At 48.6% G+C, this 19402-nt stretch overlaps 1 protein-coding gene across 4 annotated transcripts in view; it reads left to right on the top strand.

Annotated features, from left to right (window-relative positions):
• CLIP2 (CAP-Gly domain containing linker protein 2) overlaps window positions 1–19402 on the top strand; it is an 80793-nt gene that overhangs the window by 33158 nt on the left and 28233 nt on the right. For all 4 annotated transcript variants that reach the window (XM_084492844.1, XM_084492842.1, XM_084492843.1 and 1 more), the window contains exons 3-4: window positions 5740–6278; window positions 15629–15753. In XM_084492844.1, the coding sequence (XP_084348970.1) occupies window positions 5740–6278; window positions 15629–15753 (664 nt within the window). The remainder of the gene's footprint in view (window positions 1–5739; window positions 6279–15628; window positions 15754–19402) is intronic.

The following is a 19402-nucleotide window of genomic DNA, read 5'->3' as shown; positions in this document are numbered from 1 at the left end:
TCCCAAGTGTTCGGTGTCCTGAGCACAGGGGCAGTGCCGGGCACCCCAGTGAGACCAGATCCCCCTGGCAGCTGAGCCTCGAGCCCAGCAGCGAGCCAGGCGCTAAGCTCTTGTGTCTCAAGCTCTTGCATAATCCTTGCAGCAGTGAAAACATAAATTATTCCTTCCAGCTGGCACCCCTGTGGCCAGCTGCAGGGCTTTCCAGCTGACAAAATCTGCCTTGGCTTCACATGAGCCTTACGGTCCTGTGGTCATGGGACTGCCCAGACTGGGCAGGAGCAGAGCTGGCCCTGAAGCTTTCTGGCCCCTTGGTTTGGTTGCAGGGCTGGCAAATGTCAGGTGCTTGCTAGCCACAGGGCAAGCTGCCCCATCACCACTTAGCTGTACCTATAGCATCGGTGGTGGGCTGCAGCCAGGTGAGGAAATAGCTCCTGTCAGATGGGCATGGAGAGTTGTATGCACCCTGTATCAGGCGAAACTGGTGATGTACTAGGTACAGACCTATTTCTTTGCACTGTGGTTTAAATCAAACAAAAAAAAAAATCAACAACCACCAAAAAAAAAACTCTGAAAATTAAAATGAAGAAGGGAAGAGACCTTTCCTAAGGGTGTCATAAAGCTCTTTTGTAAATATCGTGGGTTTTCTTCTGCCCTCCCTTCCTGGCATAAGACACTACTCTGGTATATCTTTTCTTTTTGTCTTCATTTAGATGTAATGTGCCTCCATTTTATCAATTAACTGCCTGTCTCCTGATTCCCATGGCAACACAATAGGCTGTTGAATTTCTGATTCCTTTGGCAGTCAGGGTGCCTGGCATGCATCTCAGGAGCAGCGAGATCACAAAAGGTTTCTGCAGGGAGTAGGAAATACGTGGGTAACACTCGCTGTGCACCGCTTCTCATGCTAAACTATTTTCCTCTTCCCTCCTCCCCTTCCGAAACAAGTTTCCTTTCTCCCTTTTGTTCCCATTACCCAGTGATAAGAAATGAGCAACTGGAGTGCTGCGGGAGGTCGAAAGGCACGGAGGGAGCGAGAGGATGCCTGGTCTTGTTGGATGGGGATGGCTCCCAAACGTGGCACGAGGCTGTGTCTCTTCAGGGATCCTGCACTGAGGGTTATTCCTGCTGGTGCTGCAGGGTGATTGCTCCAATCCTTCAACTTTCACTTCTCAACTTTTCTGTTTGCAAGGGGTTTCTCGCTCCTGTACCTGTACAGAGCTGCCTTGCTACGGCAGACGCTTCCAAGAGCTGGATGTGCCCACCTCCTGCTCGCAGGAGTCCTTGTGTTCCCAGGGGCTTCAGACACGGGGCTTTCATTGACACTGTGACAAGAGCCGTGTGAGCAGGCTGGAGCCTCAGTTTAATCCTTTAGCCTCTCCAGTTCCCAGCTCAGAGGAATTTGTCTGGCTCCTGAAGTGCTGGTGGCTGAACCATTGGGGTGCCCTGTTGGTGCTGGTCCCTAACCAGACACGAGGAGTTTGCAGAAAGGCCCCAAGGGCCGGGTCTGCTGTACGTGTTACTGACCTGTCACGTGTGGGCTTAACAAAAGCTGAAGGGGAAGCAGAGATTTAGGGTTGGATAAGATGTGCGTTTACTGGGCGCCGTGCTTGACTTTGATTTATAAATTGTTGTTCGGCCCTGAAAGCTGTGACCTACAGGAAGACCATTTAAACTGCAAAGAATGAGCTGGCTGACGAGCACAATAGGGTTGTAAAGCTGGAAAGCCCGAGTGGAAGAGATCCCACATGGTGCGTGTTATACCTCAGAGCCTGTGGTACGTGTGAGAGGGAGGGAGGAGCTGTTGCAGTCCTGTCCTGCAAGCAGGGTTTGTGCTGGACAGAGCAGCAAAGAGAGGCAGCGATCCCCTGGGCAATGGGGGGAGAGAGCTTCATGCTGCTGGGTTCAACGCCCAGCAGGGACACTCGGACAGTCCCCGTGGCTTCTTGCTCAGACTCACCAGGGACCTGCTGAAAGGTGGGTTGGAGCAGAAAAAATCAATCTGCATTTGGTTTCTCTCATTCCTCTGCTGTAACTCTGTGCTCAGCTTTGTACCTGAGATCAGTAGCTCTGCTTTAGCAACTTCTCTTGGAACTTGTTTGTGCTGAGTTGGTGGGTCCGGCCAGAACAGGAAGGCTTTTCTAATCCAGACACAGCGCCCAAGTGACACGGGCAGAGACCAGCTGTTTGGTGCCCATGGGCTGAGGAGACCTCGGGAGTTGTGGACACCGGGGTGGCTTTCCTCTGAGCTGCCCTAGGAGGGGGCAACTCCGGCTGTCAGGTCCTGGAGGGCAGTGCTGCGAGCTAGCACCAGTGCCTACTGCCAGCTAATTTCTGCCGTAGGCTATTCTAAAATACTCTTGGGATCAAAGACACGTTACTCATTGCTGCATTTTGTCTTCTTAAGGGCTGGTGCCAAGATACCTGGCCAGGAGGATCAGGGCTTGGTTGTTGCCAGGAGGATCAGGGCTTGGTTGTTGTGTGGCCGTGTAATTAATGGGTCCACCAAACCTGAAGCCTGGAAGAATGGCTTTGGTTGGACCACTGACTTGTTACTTCTCTGGAAACTTAGTGCACAGGACCTGTTAGCTGTACCATAGGAAAATTGGTGGCTTAGTAATTATTTTATATGTGGGTAATGAAGGCCATGTAAAATACCAAGTTCCTGCCGTGTGGCCGTAATGAACAAGGTGATCTTTCTGGCCATCCTTTGTTTAAACACTCTTTGCGAATTGTTCAGCCTCATGCTAAAGAATTACTAATGCTTCTGACTGCACTGCTCTGCTTGGGAGCCTGTAATTCTGCTGCTTCCCTGCGATGGTGTAATTACTGCAGCTTGGCAGCCCTGCCTGTTGGGCAGGCACCTAAAATGAACAAAGTTGCACTAAAATTTTGGCTTTACAGGGAACACCATGCAGCACAAAGAGTCCAGCAAACTCCTCTTTTTTTTTTTTCCCCGTCCAAGCCAGTTTTTGAAGGTGTCTGCTCTTACGGTGAGTCTAGATGTGATTTTAAATTCTGCTGCAGTGGTTGTTGAGCCCCAGGGCAGCCTTCCTGCCTTTCTTTGCTTCAGCTTCGCTGCTGAAGGGTTAGGTTATCCCAGCCGTTTTACAGAGGTGTTTGTGAGAGCTAATGTAAGCTCTATCTTGATCGTTAACGAACAGAGCTAATAAAGATTCCTAGGGCTCCACTAGGGCTAGAAAAACAGCTTTGATCTTTTGTGAACTCAGACACAGCCCGTCCAAAACTTCTGTGCTTTTAGTCCCCCAGACAGCAGAGTTCAGCTTGCTGTTCTGCTTGGCACGTCGCGTGTGTCTGCCGCAAACATGTCAGCAGCGTGAGATCTGGGGATTACAACACTCTGCTGAGCGTGAAACCAGGACCTAAGCTGTGTTTCTCATTTACTTCACATATATAGAAAAGGGGAGAGAGTAAGTACATGTCACAGACGCTGGTGATAAAAACCCTACAGCCATACCTGGCTATTAAATTGAAAGACTGACTTTAAAGTGTACCTTGCTGGCTCCTAATCTAGCTGCTTGACTGTCTTGTGCTCGTGGGGGTTGAAATGAAAATGGTAGCATTTATTTTCTACTTGTCGTTGTCTTTATGGCTCACCTGGATGGAGCCATGTTTCCTTTTCCATCCTTGTTATTTAAAGTCTTTACTGAAGATCACAAGTCCTAAGCATCCTTATAATCTGTGTTTGTTTTTCAGTTTTTAATGTGAACTTGGTTCTTGGATGTAAAGCCATCCCCTCTAATGGAGCTCCTTTTGGTGTATTGTTTTTTAAAGGATTGAGAGGACAGGCAGCTGCCAAAATAAGAAGTTAATGAATATTTGAGGTTGAGGAAACTTTCAGGGCAGGACCCTAAAGTCAAGAGAAGGCAGCTGAGGGACAACGACACAGCCTTCTCCCAGGAAGCTGGCTGGGCTCCTCTGGGAGCACCGCACGCAGCTACTGCTGAGCTTTCCAGGTGGGAATGGCATTTGTGTCGCTGCCCTTCCTGTGCTGGGCTGAGTTTTATGGGACTTGTTCTGGCCAAGTGGTGCTGCTGAGGCTGAAGTTAGAGCATACCCTGCAGCAGGGAAGTCTGGCGAACTTTCTCAGGCTGTTAAAGCTCCGGTTCACCAAGCCTGGTGAGCTGCTAGGGGGCGATGCCTTCAGGAACCACAAATGAGCTGGTGCAATTGTGCTGCACGGATTTAAGTGTTGACTCTGGAGTCTAATAACAACTGAAGTGTCAATAGTAATCTCTTTTAAGGCAGCTGTTTTAGCAAGAACTTTCAAGTTCTTCATATTAACACTGAAGCACTGGTGCTCTTTTCTTTCCCCTAGCATTAAACCTTTAGCAAAGCTTGAAGTGTCCTGCTTTGAGAGCCTTTATGCTCTTTGGCCTTTCTAGTAGCTGGGCTTGATCCGTCAGGCCCATTCTTTCTGGAAGAGCTGGAGCAGTGATGCAGGCTGAGCAGTGGTGATGGCTGAGCAAATGTCACAGCTCACCCCCTAGGTCAGCTATAGGGGAGAAGCATGCTTAGGATCTCAGTGCTGCCAGGTGCTGAGGATGACCACAGGTCTAGGGTATAGGTCTTGCTGGATCTTAATTTGCAAGCTTATTTCCTCGGTCTGTGTGGTTTCTTTTAGGGCTTTACTTAGCATTACCCACCCCCTGTCTCTGGGCTTAAGAGTGCTTTAATGAAGTCCATATGCTCTTTATTTTAGTTCCCCTGGGACCCAGACGGAAAGCACAACGTTTGTGATCGTTTGACCCTGGGGTCAGCAAGCGCGGGGTCACTGCGAGCTTGTTTGCTTGGGCTGTCTTTGTTACCCTTCAGATGCCAGCCGCGTATTAAGGGTCTCATTTTGTACTGCTGAAAGTTTGGCCCATCCTAGGAAAGAGCAGCCAGGACAGGGAGTTTACAACAGCATCTGCAGCTTTCCTCCTCGCAGCAAAGCCTAGCTGGAGGCACTGCTGTGTGGGGATGAGCGTTCCCTCTCGCAGGTTTGCCTGAGTTCTGTGCGCTGAGCCTCAGCCCTGGAAGGGCCGTCCGTGCTTGCAGGGGTTTGTAGATGTTTCCTGTTTACCGATGCTCTGTTTACATTGAGCATACCCCAGGTGTCTGCTTGCTGCTGGGCTCTGCTCTGCGCAGGGAATATCAGCAGCTGGGAAAAGCGAGCAGTGCGTGCAGGCAGCTGTGTGGTCCCACGGGGCTGTTATTGCCCTCCGGCGGGACACGCGGTGCCTGGGTTAACTGTTTGCCTGCATCCACACCTGGGGAGCTCTGAACACGCACTGAAACATCAAAGCTTGCTTTTTGGGGGGATAAAAGTGTGACCTGGGCATCTTTCTTTGAGCAGTCCCCTTGGATCCTTAGGCACCTACCTGCATTCCTGTCCTTGTGAGCTTATTTACACCAGCACTGCCACGCAAAATATCCTCCAGTGCTGTGGTGGGACTGGGAATAAATACACTTTATGAAGGGGATAAGGATATGGTATTGCTTCTGTTTTGTGTGCGAGGTCTGCAGAAATGGGACAACACATTGAGATTTCTGTGCAAACCGCATTTCTGCCAAGATGCATATGTTCTGGGGTCACTCAGGTTCTAACTCCTGCCTGATGTAAGGCTGCAACCTGAGCCGTGGCCCCAGATGTTTCCTTTTTGTAAATGTCCCTTCCTGGTGTTGTGGCTGCCTTTAGGATTTCTCCTCATGCCAAATCCTCTCTTCCCTCACTCACAGGCTCGCCCTTACACAAGCAGGGTACCACCTCCACCGCCAGCGCCGAGAAGTCGGGCTCGAAAGTCGCCGAGGTGGGCGACGACTTCCTGGGAGACTTCGTGGTGGGCGAACGCGTCTGGGTGAATGGAGTGAAGCCAGGAGTGATCCAGTACCTTGGGGAGACGCAATTTGCTCCGGGCCAGTGGGCAGGGGTCGTTCTGGATGACCCGGTGGGTAAGAATGACGGCTCAGTCGGTGGAGTGCGTTACTTCGAGTGCCAGCCGCTGCAGGGCATCTTCACGCGACCGTCCAAGCTGACGCGGCAGCCGGTGGCCGAGGGCTCGGGGAGCGACGCCCCCTCCGTGGACTCTCTGACGGCCCAGAACTTGTCGCTGCACTCGGGGACGGCCACGCCGCCCCTCTCCACCCGCGTCATCCCCCTGCGGGAGAGCGTCCTCAACAGCGCCATGAAGACGGGCAACGAGTCCGGGTCGAACCTCTCGGACAGCGGGTCTGTGAAAAAGGGGGAGAAGGACCTACGGCTTGGAGATCGTGTGCTGGTGAGTCGGTTGTGGGGCCTTCCTTGGAAAGTAAAGGGCCGAATTTGTCTTCTCCTTGTTTGGGACGAGTTAAAAGGGTGGCAGAGTTGGTGGTGAGCTGTGGGGCAGGGTGTGGTCTTGGAAAAGGGGGTGCTTGGGCTAAGCAGGCTTGGAACTTCTGCATTAGTTGTTATTTGGGATGCTGTGTCTTGTGGGCATGCCTCTTTTTGACATTGATACGAGAGTGCTTTTTGTGTTGGGTAAGTCCTGAGCAGCGGAGTGGCATCAGAGATCCCACTCAAATGCTAGAGGGAAATAGAGGATTATTCTATCCCAATGGTTATCGTTGTCTGTCCCTGTGATATTCTCTATAATGGTGTGTGCTGGAGCTTTTGGGGAGTTAGCAGTAGTGTCTTGTTGGTCACACTCTGCAAGGGTTTGCAGGAATCTCTCATGGCTGATCCCTCCCCTTCTGGTGCTTCAGTTCCTAAGATGCTGGATATGATGGTAATTCCTTTCCCATACAGAAAGAAACTTACAATTATTTTTTTTTTTTTAAAGGGTTGAACTTTGGGGGAAATCATACGGATGGATGGGTTATCCACCTCTGATTGGTGTTGTTGCTTTCATAATTCAAAATAGAGCTCTGTGCCCCTTCAAGCCAAAGGGGCATACTTGTGGTAGAAAATGGCCAACTGCAAGTTTGCCGTCGTGTTTTGTTGCTGTTTTGTGTCCTAGCAAAAGAGTTGTTTTCAGTTGAGGTTTAGAAGGAAAAGAAACAGCACAGATGAACGGAGCCTTATTCTGCAGTTCTATAAAACAGTTTAGGTTTGTTTAGTGTGTATGATGCGTGTTGTGATAGCAGACGCTGAAGAACCAGGCATTTGAGCACACATCTCTTGTGACTTTGTTGTTCAGTTCTGAGGATATCGAAAATGACTCTAAGCAACAGGTGACAGGTTCCAGAGGGTTACTTTGTGCATCCTAGGCAGTGTGGCTCCCATTTAAAACGAACTGTGTAGAATTTCCTTTTGGGGCACCTGGTTCAGAAACCAACAGTTACAGCACAGAACTTGCTATATATATATATTACAGATTTGCCCTCTGGTTAATGATGATGGCTTGGTAGAAGCTTACACTGCTTGTATTCCTCTGGGTAGGCTGTGCTGGGGCAGGCAGAGACTTCAGTGACAAAGGGGTCAAAGCGGGCTAAGCTTGGTGGTGGTGCCTGGTCTGAGAGATGCTGGTGTCCACCAGCAGAGGGTGGGAGCTATTCCCAGCTGAACACTTATACACAGCTTCCCTTGTGTTGGTGAGTTCTGTGAGGACACATCCAACACAGCAATTCTGCCACCAGCAGCCCTCCGAAACCTCCTGCCAGGGCTCAGTGGGTGCATTGCTCCGTAGCAGGTAGCACAACGGGCTGGGGAAGGGGCTGTGCTGGCCAAATTGTGAGGGTCTTGTGCAGGGGGCTCAGAGGTGCTCCCAACACGCTCAGTGCTCTCAGGGAGCAGGGCTTTTCTGCTGGTCATAGCACAAGCCCTGGGCATGCTGCAGCTTGAGCTGATGGAGTTGATTCCATTTTCATTTTATTTAAAACATATATATGTATACATACTGAATTTCTTCCTTTTCAGAGCAGTGCAGGTGAGTTCTGTCTGTGCCCATCACGTACGGCATTTATTAAACCTGGTGTGAACATGCAGGCTTGCAGAGCTCGCTGCAGAGGTGAGAACACTTCATATGCTCGGATTTTCCCGTGGAAGAGCGCTGCGTCCTGCACCCCAGCAGGACCCACCAGCTGTTTAGAGGCTTGCTGCTCGTTTGTCAGCTTCCTGATTTCTCTCCACTAGGGTCTGCCCGCTGTCAGCAAAGCTGCTGCTGTCCCTGCTGCTCCCAGGGGCAGGCAGGGAAAGCGTCAGAGACGTTCTCTGTTTGCCCACATGCTGATGGTTCAAAGTGAATACGCTAAATCAGCCAGCCAAGGGAAAAAGGAGCCTCAGGAATCTGTCGTCCTTTAGCTGGTTGGTTTGTTTGCTCCTTTACCTGTTGCAGGGGGTAAGGGAGGGTGCTCAGGTGAAGGCTTTCTGTGGAGCAGCAGCCATAGAAGGCAAACTGCAAGATATAAAATCTCCAGTAGCGTTGGCTCCGTTCCTCCTGAGCCAGGCAGCACAAGAGCTTTCCCCAGACTTAATTATCAAATCCCTCTCTTTTGTCCTGACTGGGAGCTCACTGAGGCAGGGTCAGATTGTTTAATACAGTGCTTACATGGACTGAGACTTCAACACACTCACATCACACAAAATGCTAATGATTTTTCCGTGGTTTTGTGTGCTTTTCTGTTTTTTGTTTTTAAATGAATAAAAGCCCTCCTCCCCTGCCAGCTGGCTTAGCCAGCCCAGATGTTCTACAATACATTTTGTACTATGATGTGTTACTGTAATGATGAACATTAAAAGAACAAATATGAAGTGAGCATCTCACGGGCACTTGCAGGAGCACTCAGAGAAACCTCAGGAATTGTTTGCGTGCGGTAGCAGAGGTCCAGGAAAAGAGCAGATAATGATAGCAAGAAACAATTTGCTGGTATGGCCCAGCAATACGTGCTTGGCAGATGTTTTTTTCCAGTAATGGAGACATCAGCTAATCATATTTGGTGCTTGAATACATAAGCAATAATTCTGGGTTAACCCGAGTTGCCTCAAATTCCCTGAGTCAATCCTTGGTCTTGTCCCCTGCAGATTGGTACGGTTTTAGTTGTCTTTATTGCTCTTAGTCCGTGCATTCCCGTAAGATTATCTTTTTATTTGAGAATGGCTTTGGGGCAGAGGGGAACCACCACAGGCTTTTTGAGGGAGGGGAGGACCTGCATTTTCTGTAATTGCTCTGCTGACGGAGCAGAAGGTTGCAGGAGCCTCTCCTGGGCCTGCAGGGTTGGCACCTGGTGCTGCGAGCGCCAGCGCTCTGCGTCCTGGGCACTTTCTGCTAGTGGCTTTCATTCACTTTGCTGAAGTCCATTATAGCTTGAAGTCATTTTTGCTTTTCAATAACTTTGTTCCGAGACCCTTCCTGTCTCTCCAGCAGCTGCTAAAAGTGACTTAATGGAGCTTTCCACTAGAAGAATTAGATAACGTTTGCCTTCGGCACGGCTGAACTCAGACTTCTTCCCAGAGATGCAAAAATTGCATTAAAGAGATGAAAAAAAAAACCCTCCACCCTGATATTGTAGAACCTCATTTCTTGAGGTCTGGCAAACGAATGTGGAACAATTAACCTTTGCTTCAGTAAGAAGGGAGCTTCCCAAAGTGTGGTAATAGCTGGAGTGCTGCTGTTAATGTGAGGCTGGCTGGGTGCCTTTCTCCAGGGAACGAACGGATGGAAAGAGATGGAGCAGTTGAGCATTTTCTGCTTGAGAGGAATCATTGCTGTTTTTTTTGCCTAAGAAAATGTATTTTACATGCTGAGGGGGGCTTTCTCAGCAGTTGAACTCATTCCACCCTAATGTACTTGCTTGCTTAAGAAGGGTGGGAAGGAGGTGAGCGTTCTCTGTGTGCAAGGCTAAATAAAGAATCTCCTTCTGAGAGAGAGGCTCCGTCCCTTAGCCAGCCTTCTGTCTCCTAACTGGGATTGCTCTCTTCAATACCGAAACCTAGTGACAAACAAGACTATTTAAGGGCCGTGAAGCATCTCAATTGCTGGTGGACTATATTCCTGTGAAGTGTTGCCCCAGTTACTCTTCAGATGGATTCTAGATTTGTGACTTTGCCAGGACTTGTAGGTGGCCGAAACCAGAATCGCTGCTGAGATAGCAGGGGCGGTGCTAACAGTGGGATCGTGGTGGAGCGGTGCTGGTGGCAGGACTGCCGTGGTGGGCTGGTTGGGCTGCTGCAGAGAGACTCCGGGCTCGCCCTGAGCGCATGATAGCGATCGCTTTCTCCTCTGCACACTGCCAAGTGGCTTTTTGCCTGGGGTGTGTTGCAACCTCTGGCTCTTGGCAAATGACAAAGCTCTCATGAGTAAACCAATCGCGTCCTCTTTGGCACCAACCTGGATCTGCCTGCCTGAAGGTGCAGAAAGCCTTTAACCACCTGTATGAAAAGCCATTCTCATTAGGAGCTCCCCAGCAAGGAGGATGGCAGCCTTAGCCTTTCCCCTTGGGCAGGGACAGCCGCTGGCTCTGCTGTCAGCTGGCTTCGAGCTCTTTCAGTGCCTGCAACTGGAGTCTTGCTGCTGTGGGGGCATGGGAGGCATTGGGCAGGAATGAGCCATGCTTTTTCTTTTCCTGGTAATTGAGCAGAGCTCTCCCAGCTTGCTAGATCCTTACAGGCGCAGCGCTGCTCCTGACTGTAACAGAAGGACAGTAACAAGGTATGCTCACTGATTGCAAACCAGGTGGTGAAGAAAGATGGATCCACGTTCTGTAGTTCTGTTGGGACAGTATTGTCAGGAAAGATGTTGGTATTCAGCACCTGCTTTCAGCTGGTGGAGACCATTAGGTGCTGTGCCCTGACTGGAGCATGGCTGAGCCCAGGGCGTTGCATGGGAACACAGCAACCTCCATCCCTGTGGAGGTTTGGGGAAATGCAGCCTTCCAGTTATTTGCAGGCTTTGAGAGACAGGAAAACACCTGGGTCTCCCAGTCCAAGCTTTCTTCTCACCCTATAAGATTGTTTGGTGTGAACAGTAGGTGACTGCTGTTGTCACAGGAGCAAGTGTTCCCTGTCCCTGCAGTGAAGCTAAGAGGTAATAAATAGCCCAGAGCTGCTGCCCTGCCATGTTAACTCCTTGAGACTTGTTGTGCACGCACACACCCTCCTAACCATTCATTTGGGCTGATGCGTTGGCCAGTCCTTGCCTTCTGCATGCTGTAACTATCATTAAATAGGAGTTGCAAGTGGTCTGTGCGGAGCGAGCTGTGCGATTAACGTGGGTGGACTCGGTATCAAAGGCAGTCTCAGGAGGGATGCTGGAGTTCCAGACTTCCCTCTTGGACCGCATCCCGAGGACATTATTTTCTCACTGGTGCCTGGAAGATAAATGTGCCCAGATGTCTTGCATCAGCAGCGCTGTCAGACTTGTCCCTGTGTAATGCTGAGTTGTGCTATGGGGATGGGTTGGCCCCAAAGGTAAGTGGGTTAGAAGAGACTAAAAAAAAAAATCTTGTAACTTCGTGTAGGAGGAACTCTCCTGTAATTCCTGGCTGTCTTTTTCCCCCCTCATCCTAAAAGCCAGTTCTGGCATGCACAGATGATGCAGTGAGTGGCTGGCCAGATGAAACTGCTGATGGTCGGGTGCCGCCTGAAATGAGCTGTGTTTGCAGACAGAGCTGACTGCAACCAGCCCTGCACCGTACTGCCAGCCTGCTGAGCGCTGTGCCCAGCTGTCAGCCGGGACACAGCCCTAGCAAGCACTGACGTGCATTTCCCATAGGTAGGTGCGTTTACTCCCTTGCACTTAAGCTGGTCATTTCACGTAATCTCTGATGTCCGGACACAAACGCCCACGCTGCTGCAGAAAGCACTCTGTAAATCAGACCCTGTATGATAATCTTCTGCCATTACGACTGGGAGAGCTAAAGCACATGCAATTGGGAAACACAGCTTCTGCCGCTCAGCTCAGGTGGAAATACACTCCTAAAATGAGTACGAGAAAAAAGCCAAATGCCTGTTTAGCCTCTCCAAGGGAAAGGATGGCTGCTTCAGCTCACATGCTGGGTAATGCCTACAGGAGCAAGCAGCACTTGTCCAGTAAAGATGAGCTTCGATTTCTTGTTAGCATCATCCAAAAATAAGAGTCCCATGCCTGCCCTTTCCCCAGCACCCCCTTCCTTCCCCTTCCCACAGGCAGGAGGGTCGCAGAGCTTTGCAGCTGTGTGAGGACCCGGCACGAGATGCGAGGAGATGTGTCAGTATGTTTTACTCGCGTGCTTGTCGTTCCCACCTTGGCCCTCTGGTCAGCAGCACAGTCCTGTGGAAATGGCTTGGAAAGCAGCTGAGAAAATAAATTGAGATGGCTAGATTAGAATTTTTAGCAGGTAACACAGCATCACCACTGTGGTTTCTGCCTCAGGGTGTGCTCAAGCAGGGGTCTACAGCCAGTGCTGGCCCATGAATTGTGCCTGGCATTGTGGGGAACGGTCCCTCTTGGCCTGAATTCCACTTTTATTATTATTGTTTTCCCTGAGCAGTACTGGAGTGAATTACAGCACTGCACTGCCACAGGCTGGGGATGGCTGTTAGGAGGTTCTTGCTGAGAGCATGAAACTGCAGTGGGGTGAGCAGGAGTGGGGTGAGCAGGATGGGCGTAGGGAAGGAGCGAACGCAGGCTGCAGGGGTCTGACTTGCAGCAGCCAGCTCGAGACATGGCTGGTGCTAATTGGGCAAATTATTTAAACGATATATCAGCAGCTCTGCTGAAGACAGTGTCTGGAAGGATTAGCATCATTGTCTTTTCAGCCCTGGGATACTGGTCTGGGTCCAATTTTGTCATTTTGATGAGAAAACCCTAGTAAAACATGATGTCAGTGTTACTACAGATCGCAGGAAAGGCGCGTGGATGTCTCTTCTGTGACTGTACATTGCTTTTCTGACTCACCCGTTAAGGACAGAAACCATTAAATAGCCCTGGTTTCGTGCTCTGAACGTCAAGCCCAAGACTTTCTTGGGACTGTTGGAGGTCTTTTGTTGAGGAAAGGCCAGGTCAGGATGATGGTCTCTCTCCAAATACATGGAAGGGGCCATGGGAGCCAAGGCAGAGAACTTGAGGCTGGATCTGAGCTTCCCAGGAGGTCGGGGGGTGGCTCCGAGGCTGCTGGAGTCCAGGTGGAGAGGGTGGCTGGTGGTGAGCTTGATCTAAGTTAATTATAAGGGTTTCTTTGCTTCAGGTGAAAATATGGAACACTAATGCTAATCAGAAACCATCCAAAAACAGAGCAACAACAAAAAAATCTTACTATGTCAATGCTGTTTATTTTTGAGCTTCAAGAAGGAGCTATTTCAGCTGCTTTTCTGCAAAAATATCTATAACTGAAAGTAATAACACTTTACATCGAGCAAAATCCCATTCTCTTGGAAATGAATAATCTTGCTGACAGTCTTGGTAAAGTATTAAAAGCTCTTCTGAAAAGGTTTGAGAGTTTTGTTCCGGGAGCATGGTGTAACAGCGAGGTGTGGGGAGAAGGGGCAGCTGAGTGGCTGTGAAGCTGCCTTGATTTGGGGTCTGTGAGTGCCAGCCCTGCTGCCTCTCGCAAGCTGCTTCTGTCCTCCTTCCAAGGTGATACTTGTGATTTGTTGAAGGGTCTAATAAAAAAAAAAAGCTTCTGTTTTGATGAGACTGTTCGTTCTGCGCACTGGTGCGACCTGCCAGCTGGCTTTTCCCAAAACGCATTATTTATTTGAGCAGCATTAGCAGATTATCGGGGCTGAATAAATCTGCATGTCTGAGGCGGATGAATTTTCTAGGCTGTCCATCCATGAGAGTTCCTGTGTGCCTGCCAAAAGCTGGGAAGTTCAACAAGGGGTCTAAACGCTGACGTGTAAGCATGGCAACCCCACATCAGCTTCTGTCTGCGCTCCCAGCCCCGTCAGGGAGCATGTGGGCATTTGGGACAGAACAGGGAGAAGATGATCCTGTGTGGCAAGGGCGTGCTTCATGGAAAAGACAGAATAACCAACCCTCAAAAGAGAAATAAAATCCATTACTTTGGAAACAATCCTATAGCCACCTGGGGGGCTGTGGGATGGCCATTTGTGTCTTTGGGGTAGGAACACAGCCTGCTCTGACCGTCCTGCTCTGGTGCCCTTAGGCATGTGTATATTAAGCAAACTTCCTCTGTTTGGAGACTCACACTGGTGGAGGGAGCTCATTGGGTTATTAAGGAGGTCACATGAGGTTCAGTGGGGTCGGGATCATGTGGCTCCGTATCTGTAATTAAAACTCGATTTAAAAAAAAAAAAAAATTAAGACTGCTGGTAAGCTCCCTTCATTTTTATAAATGGCACGAGGATGAATTATATCTTCATTGAATTCAGCTTGTAGCTAAAGAAATGTACTAGACTGGCATTAAATCATCGCATTAATATTAAGAGAATAATTCTTTCTAGACTTGGATAAATCAAAAACGGGACTGCTGTTTGACTATGAGCAAGTGGTAAAGAATCTTACCGAAGCTATTCAAATCTGTAACTTGCCAAGTACCTAATACTGACATGAAGTCCTTTCGCTCCAGGACATGGTGTAGGACCAGAAAGCTTTCTTCTGATACTTTTTCTGCTGGCAAATATTTTCCTCCTTCCTATAGAACTTCAGTTTTTTTCCATAAGCAGCATTTTGCTACATCCCTAGTGGGAAAACTTATAGAGGACCAGCTTGAGCTGCAGCGCAGCCTCCCAGGACTTGAGGCAGTACCCAGGCTTCAGAGCTGTGCTCCCTGGTCCTCTCAGGAGCAGTTATTTTTAGGCTGGGAAAACTCATTTTCCTTTGCATAAGCAATTTCCAGAATGTTTAGTGATTAAGAATTGGTAAACCTGTTACATCCCTGAAACATAAAAAGCTGGAGATTTCTGCATTTCTTCATCACTGATTTCTGTAGGGTAGTAATATTTGGTTTATACTGCTTTATTTAAAATTTGCTATTAAAAAAATTAACCACCAGTCATTGAAGTTAAAAGCTGCAAATTTCATCTTAACTTTTCAAGCTTTCTTCCTTGAACCTAGGCTTAACAGAGAGGCCAAAAAAGGTTTAAATTATATGCTGATTTACTTGAAATACAGATCTTTAGAATAATATCCCTCCTGCTTTTCTATCTTTCTTTTCTCAGCACAAAGACCGAAGGACACCTGTAGGCACTCCTGGTGCAAAGGCGGAGGCAGCTGATACAGCTTCTGCTCAGTAAAATATCTTCTGGTTGCAGTGATCAAAACCCAGCCTTGTGCACTGCTGACTTACACTGTCCTGGGGTCTGCTCAGGGCATTGAGAGCTTTAAGTGTACGCAGGGGAGCAAAAGGTGTGACTTGCTTATTTCTTTGTGCTTTTCAGCAGGCAGGTACAAGTTGTGTGTGCAGGGCTTAAACTCCTTCAAGGTCTGGCAAGCAACTGTATGCAATTAGTTGGTGTTCTCATTATATTTGTCCTGACATCTTCCAGGCAGACACGTCCAGAAGTGGGAGATTTGCTTGTAGTTATTGGAGAGGCATCTTTGGTGCTAGGAGAACTTGATGTGAAAACTGCCTGTTCTGGTTTCATTAGATCTGAGTCAGGAAATGCTGATGATGGCTTTTTCCCTTTCTCTCTCCACATCTGTTCCGGCTTTAAGCGACTTGCAGTAATGTTAGCGTTGCTCTCTAACCCTCAGCATTTTACCTCTGACAGGTCGGTGGGACAAAGACAGGAGTTGTTCGCTACGTGGGAGAGACAGATTTTGCCAAAGGAGAGTGGTGCGGCGTGGAGCTGGATGAGCCCCTGGGGAAGAACGACGGGGCCGTGGCTGGTACCAGGTACTGGGCGCTCCCAGCACGGGGGTCCTGCGGGCCTCCTGTGGGGACTGGGTGCCAAACTCCTTTGGGTCTGGGAGGGAGAGTTGATGTGTTGGGTTGGATGTTATAAATGGGGAGGAAGAGTCCAGTTTTGAGTCTTTTAAGCTTTTGACTAATTTTTCCAGGAGATAAAATAGAAGCCTCATTACCGGAGCATTTTATAGCAGAATCAGGTAAGGTCTGTATGGAGAGAAGTAACCGGAGTGGTTGCAGGAAACAGGAGAGAGTAGAGGGAAGACACTAAATTGCACTGCACTTTAAGTTTTTTGCTAGGAATGGGTTCTGTGATTGGATTAGGTCTGCTTTCTACCACACGTGTGCTTCATAAACAAACTTTCTTCTTGCACTGTATTTGAAATTGAGCCTGTCAGAACTATAGAGAATAAAGCTCTGACTTTTTTTCTGGCTTTTCTGGCCTTTTTTTTTTTTTTTTTTTTTTTCTTCCTGGGAACAACTTTTCAAAGATCCGAAAGAACAATTGGTGGCCCTGGTCTGTTCTTGTAGGAATTCTGTAGTGCTACAGCTATCTGCTGATCGATCTCATCACCTCTGCCTTAATTGTACCTCCACTATTTTTGTTTCAAAACAGCCCTTGTTAGTGTCTAGAAAACTAGGCAGGGACACCTAGCAAGCTTTCTAAGAAGCTGTATTTCTTTTTGTGTAGAAGCTAGATAAGGGAATGACCCCCAGCCTCAGGTGTTTGAGTTTGGCGATGCTTAGACCTGAGTTATATAGCGGTGCTTTGGCCTTGGTTCCAGTACAGGTGGAACTGATTTCCTGTCCTTCACAAGTTCCTTACAGGGGAAATACAGCTGATTTCTCAGAGTTTCTTAAGGAAATCTTACATTAAGGTGAGATTGATCTTTGAAACTACTCAGGAACTGAGAGTTCTTCCATCGGTAGATCTCAGGTTCTGTAATAAAGGCTTCTGTGTTGAATCAGCCCCTTTTTGTCCAGCAGTCAAATGTTTTCATTTTAAATAAGAGAAACGCTGCCTTGTTCAATGTCAGGACAAGAAAGCAGTAAATGATTGGCAGCAGATGGCTGACTTCCAGCCTGTTCTCTAAAGAAAAGAACCAGAATATGTCATGGAGTGAAGCCAAGTCCCTGCTTTCTTTGTCACGCATGATAAAATATCTAAGCTTCATCTTCAGGGTGCAAAGAAATGATTTACTGTCTTTGTGCATGTGGAATGTGTGGAAGGCAGATGTGAGTGGTAAGGGTGCTCTCTCTGGCTCTTGTCCTCACACTTCTGTTGCTGTGTTCTGAAATCCCAACTTTTGAAAGTCATCTTTCTACCGAAACCGCTACATCATGGTTTTATTTTGCTGTGGTGTGCACTGTGTCTGCAAGGCTCCCCTTTGGCATTTTATCAAGAACAGGAACAATTGATTCCCACAACAAGAATCAGGGAACAGGGGCAAATTCAGAGGTTTTGATTAAATAGAGGAGATTGAAGGAAATCTGTACGGCATCCCTGCTTCTTGTGTCCGAGCTGATTACGCAGATCTCCTAGCAGCAGTGAATGTTAGCCAACTCAGCAGTGGTACGCAGGCACTGTCCTGCTAAGGTCTGTCCACACTGCATCTGGCTGCAGGTTTGCAGCACTGTCCCTCTCCATCCCTTGAGCCTTCATCTAACCTGATTTTTCTGCAGTGAAAATGCTTCTCTGGCAGCTAACAGCATGGACTGACTTCAACAGCAGGGTTCTGGAGGAAGGCCACCATACTAAAACCCACTCCCTTGGGCCACGCAGGCACCCCTCAGACAGTGCTCCCCACGTTTGCTATGGCCTTTCAGGATTCCTGGTACTGCCCTGAGTTTGTCCTGCTGGAATCAGTCTGGGAAGAGGCTGTCCAGGGCTCCGGAGGCTCTCTGCTTTGGTGGCTGTTGCCATCTAGTGAGCATCTTTGGTCTGGCTGCCTACCAGCAGTGCTCACTGCTGCAGTCGCTGTTACAGAAGGGCTGGGTCCAAAGGCAGTCTGCTGTCCCTGAGTTGGTGGAGGCTGGTGGAAGGAGGGGAGGTGATGTGGGGGCAAATGAGCCAGCAAAGGACTCTGTCACCAGCTTTGCTGTCATGAGCTCTCCTGGTGAGTTTGTGGTAAAGCAGCCAGAGTTTGAGGAGGGTCGCTCTGATTCTCCTGCAGGTTCAGCAAAGGGCTCCAGGGCTGGATGTTCATCCAAGCAGGGATGAAGGGCCAAGGTTTCCTGAGCAACTTGTGGCTCTCTGATGGAGGCTCCCTATAGTAGCAGTGCCTGAGAGGACATCACTGTGTTTGGGCCCCTCTCCTGGCATCACATGGGTACTGCTGAGACACTGGGGTTTGCTACATCTGCTGTTCTGTCTGCTTGGGAGAGCAGAGAAGTACTGGAGTGTGTTTTTTGTTGTTGTTGTTGTTTTAAATCCACACAGCCAGACAAGTTTCACTTACTCATCTTAACTGATTCATATTAACCTTTACTTATTTTATTCTCCTCTGTCCCTGCTCCTATGGGAGCCTTTGCTCACAAAACTTTGACATAGTTTGAAGCCTGTCAGTTATGGGCCTTGCACTTTAAAAACTATTTTTGTCTGTTTCAAACTTTTCTGTGCTATTTCCCACCTGCAGTTTGCATTGCCATCACACCACCACTTTCCTTTCCAATTTCTTTGTCATGTGGGTGTAGGGCTGTGTAGCACCCAGCTGAGAGCAGCTTTTGGGTTTCAAGCAGACATTTCTGCTGCCAAGTGTTCTGGACCCAGCTCCTGTCTCTGAACTATACCAGTTAATTGCAACCACTTCCAACCACTAAAAATAGGTGAGCTGACATAGCTTGAAGCAAGTTTGGACTTGATAAGAGCTGTAGGGGGCTTCGGGTGGACTTACCCTTTGGTATGGTATAGCCACAAGTACCACTTTATGCTCAGGTCACTTAGACCTGTGGAAGGGGCTGTGCCATGCTGTTGGATTGCCTCTGCAGACTTTAGTTTGAAAACATGATGCTGAGGAATGCTTTGGCTGGTTTGCAAGAGGTCACACAGCTTTTCTGCCTTGGGTCTCCATTCTGGAACAAGGTGAGCCTGTGATAGCCTTTCTAAACCCAGGAGCCTTTGTTGGCAGCAAGCAAAGGGGTCTAAGCGATTTTGGATTGTAGTATTTATTTATTTATTCATTTTTAAATGGAGCTGAGCAGGTGTTTGAAAATTTATCACTCATCTGGGTGGAGATGAGGCTCTTCTCTGGCCTCCCAAGCCTGTGATACAGCCAGGTGACTGCCAGCACTTACAAACTGAAGGCTTTTGGGATCCAGCTGCTTGCATCTGGAGAGAGAGCACTTGTTCTAGGAAAGCTGGGTTTGTCATCTATTCATTAGATATTTTTTTTTTATGCTAACATAGGACAGGCTATTATATGGCCCAGTATTTTGTCCTAGCCTTGCTACTGAGGCTTTGAGGAAAAAAAAATCTTAAAGTAGAGAGTTTTGTGTTGGCTCTTCCATTGCCACAAAGGGGCATGATGCCTGGAGGCTGTCTGGGTGTACTTGCTGCAATGCAGCTGGCTAGCAATAGGTAGGCCTGAGCTCTAAGGGGGTTCCCAAGGTTTGACGCTGTAAGTTTTGCTTATTTGTT

This window comes from Aythya ferina (genome assembly GCF_964211825.1).
Source record: "Aythya ferina genome assembly, chromosome: 19".
Lineage (NCBI taxonomy): Eukaryota > Metazoa > Chordata > Aves > Anseriformes > Anatidae > Aythya > Aythya ferina.
Note: the sequence above shows the minus strand (reverse complement) of the source record. Positions and strands in the feature narration are given on the sequence as shown.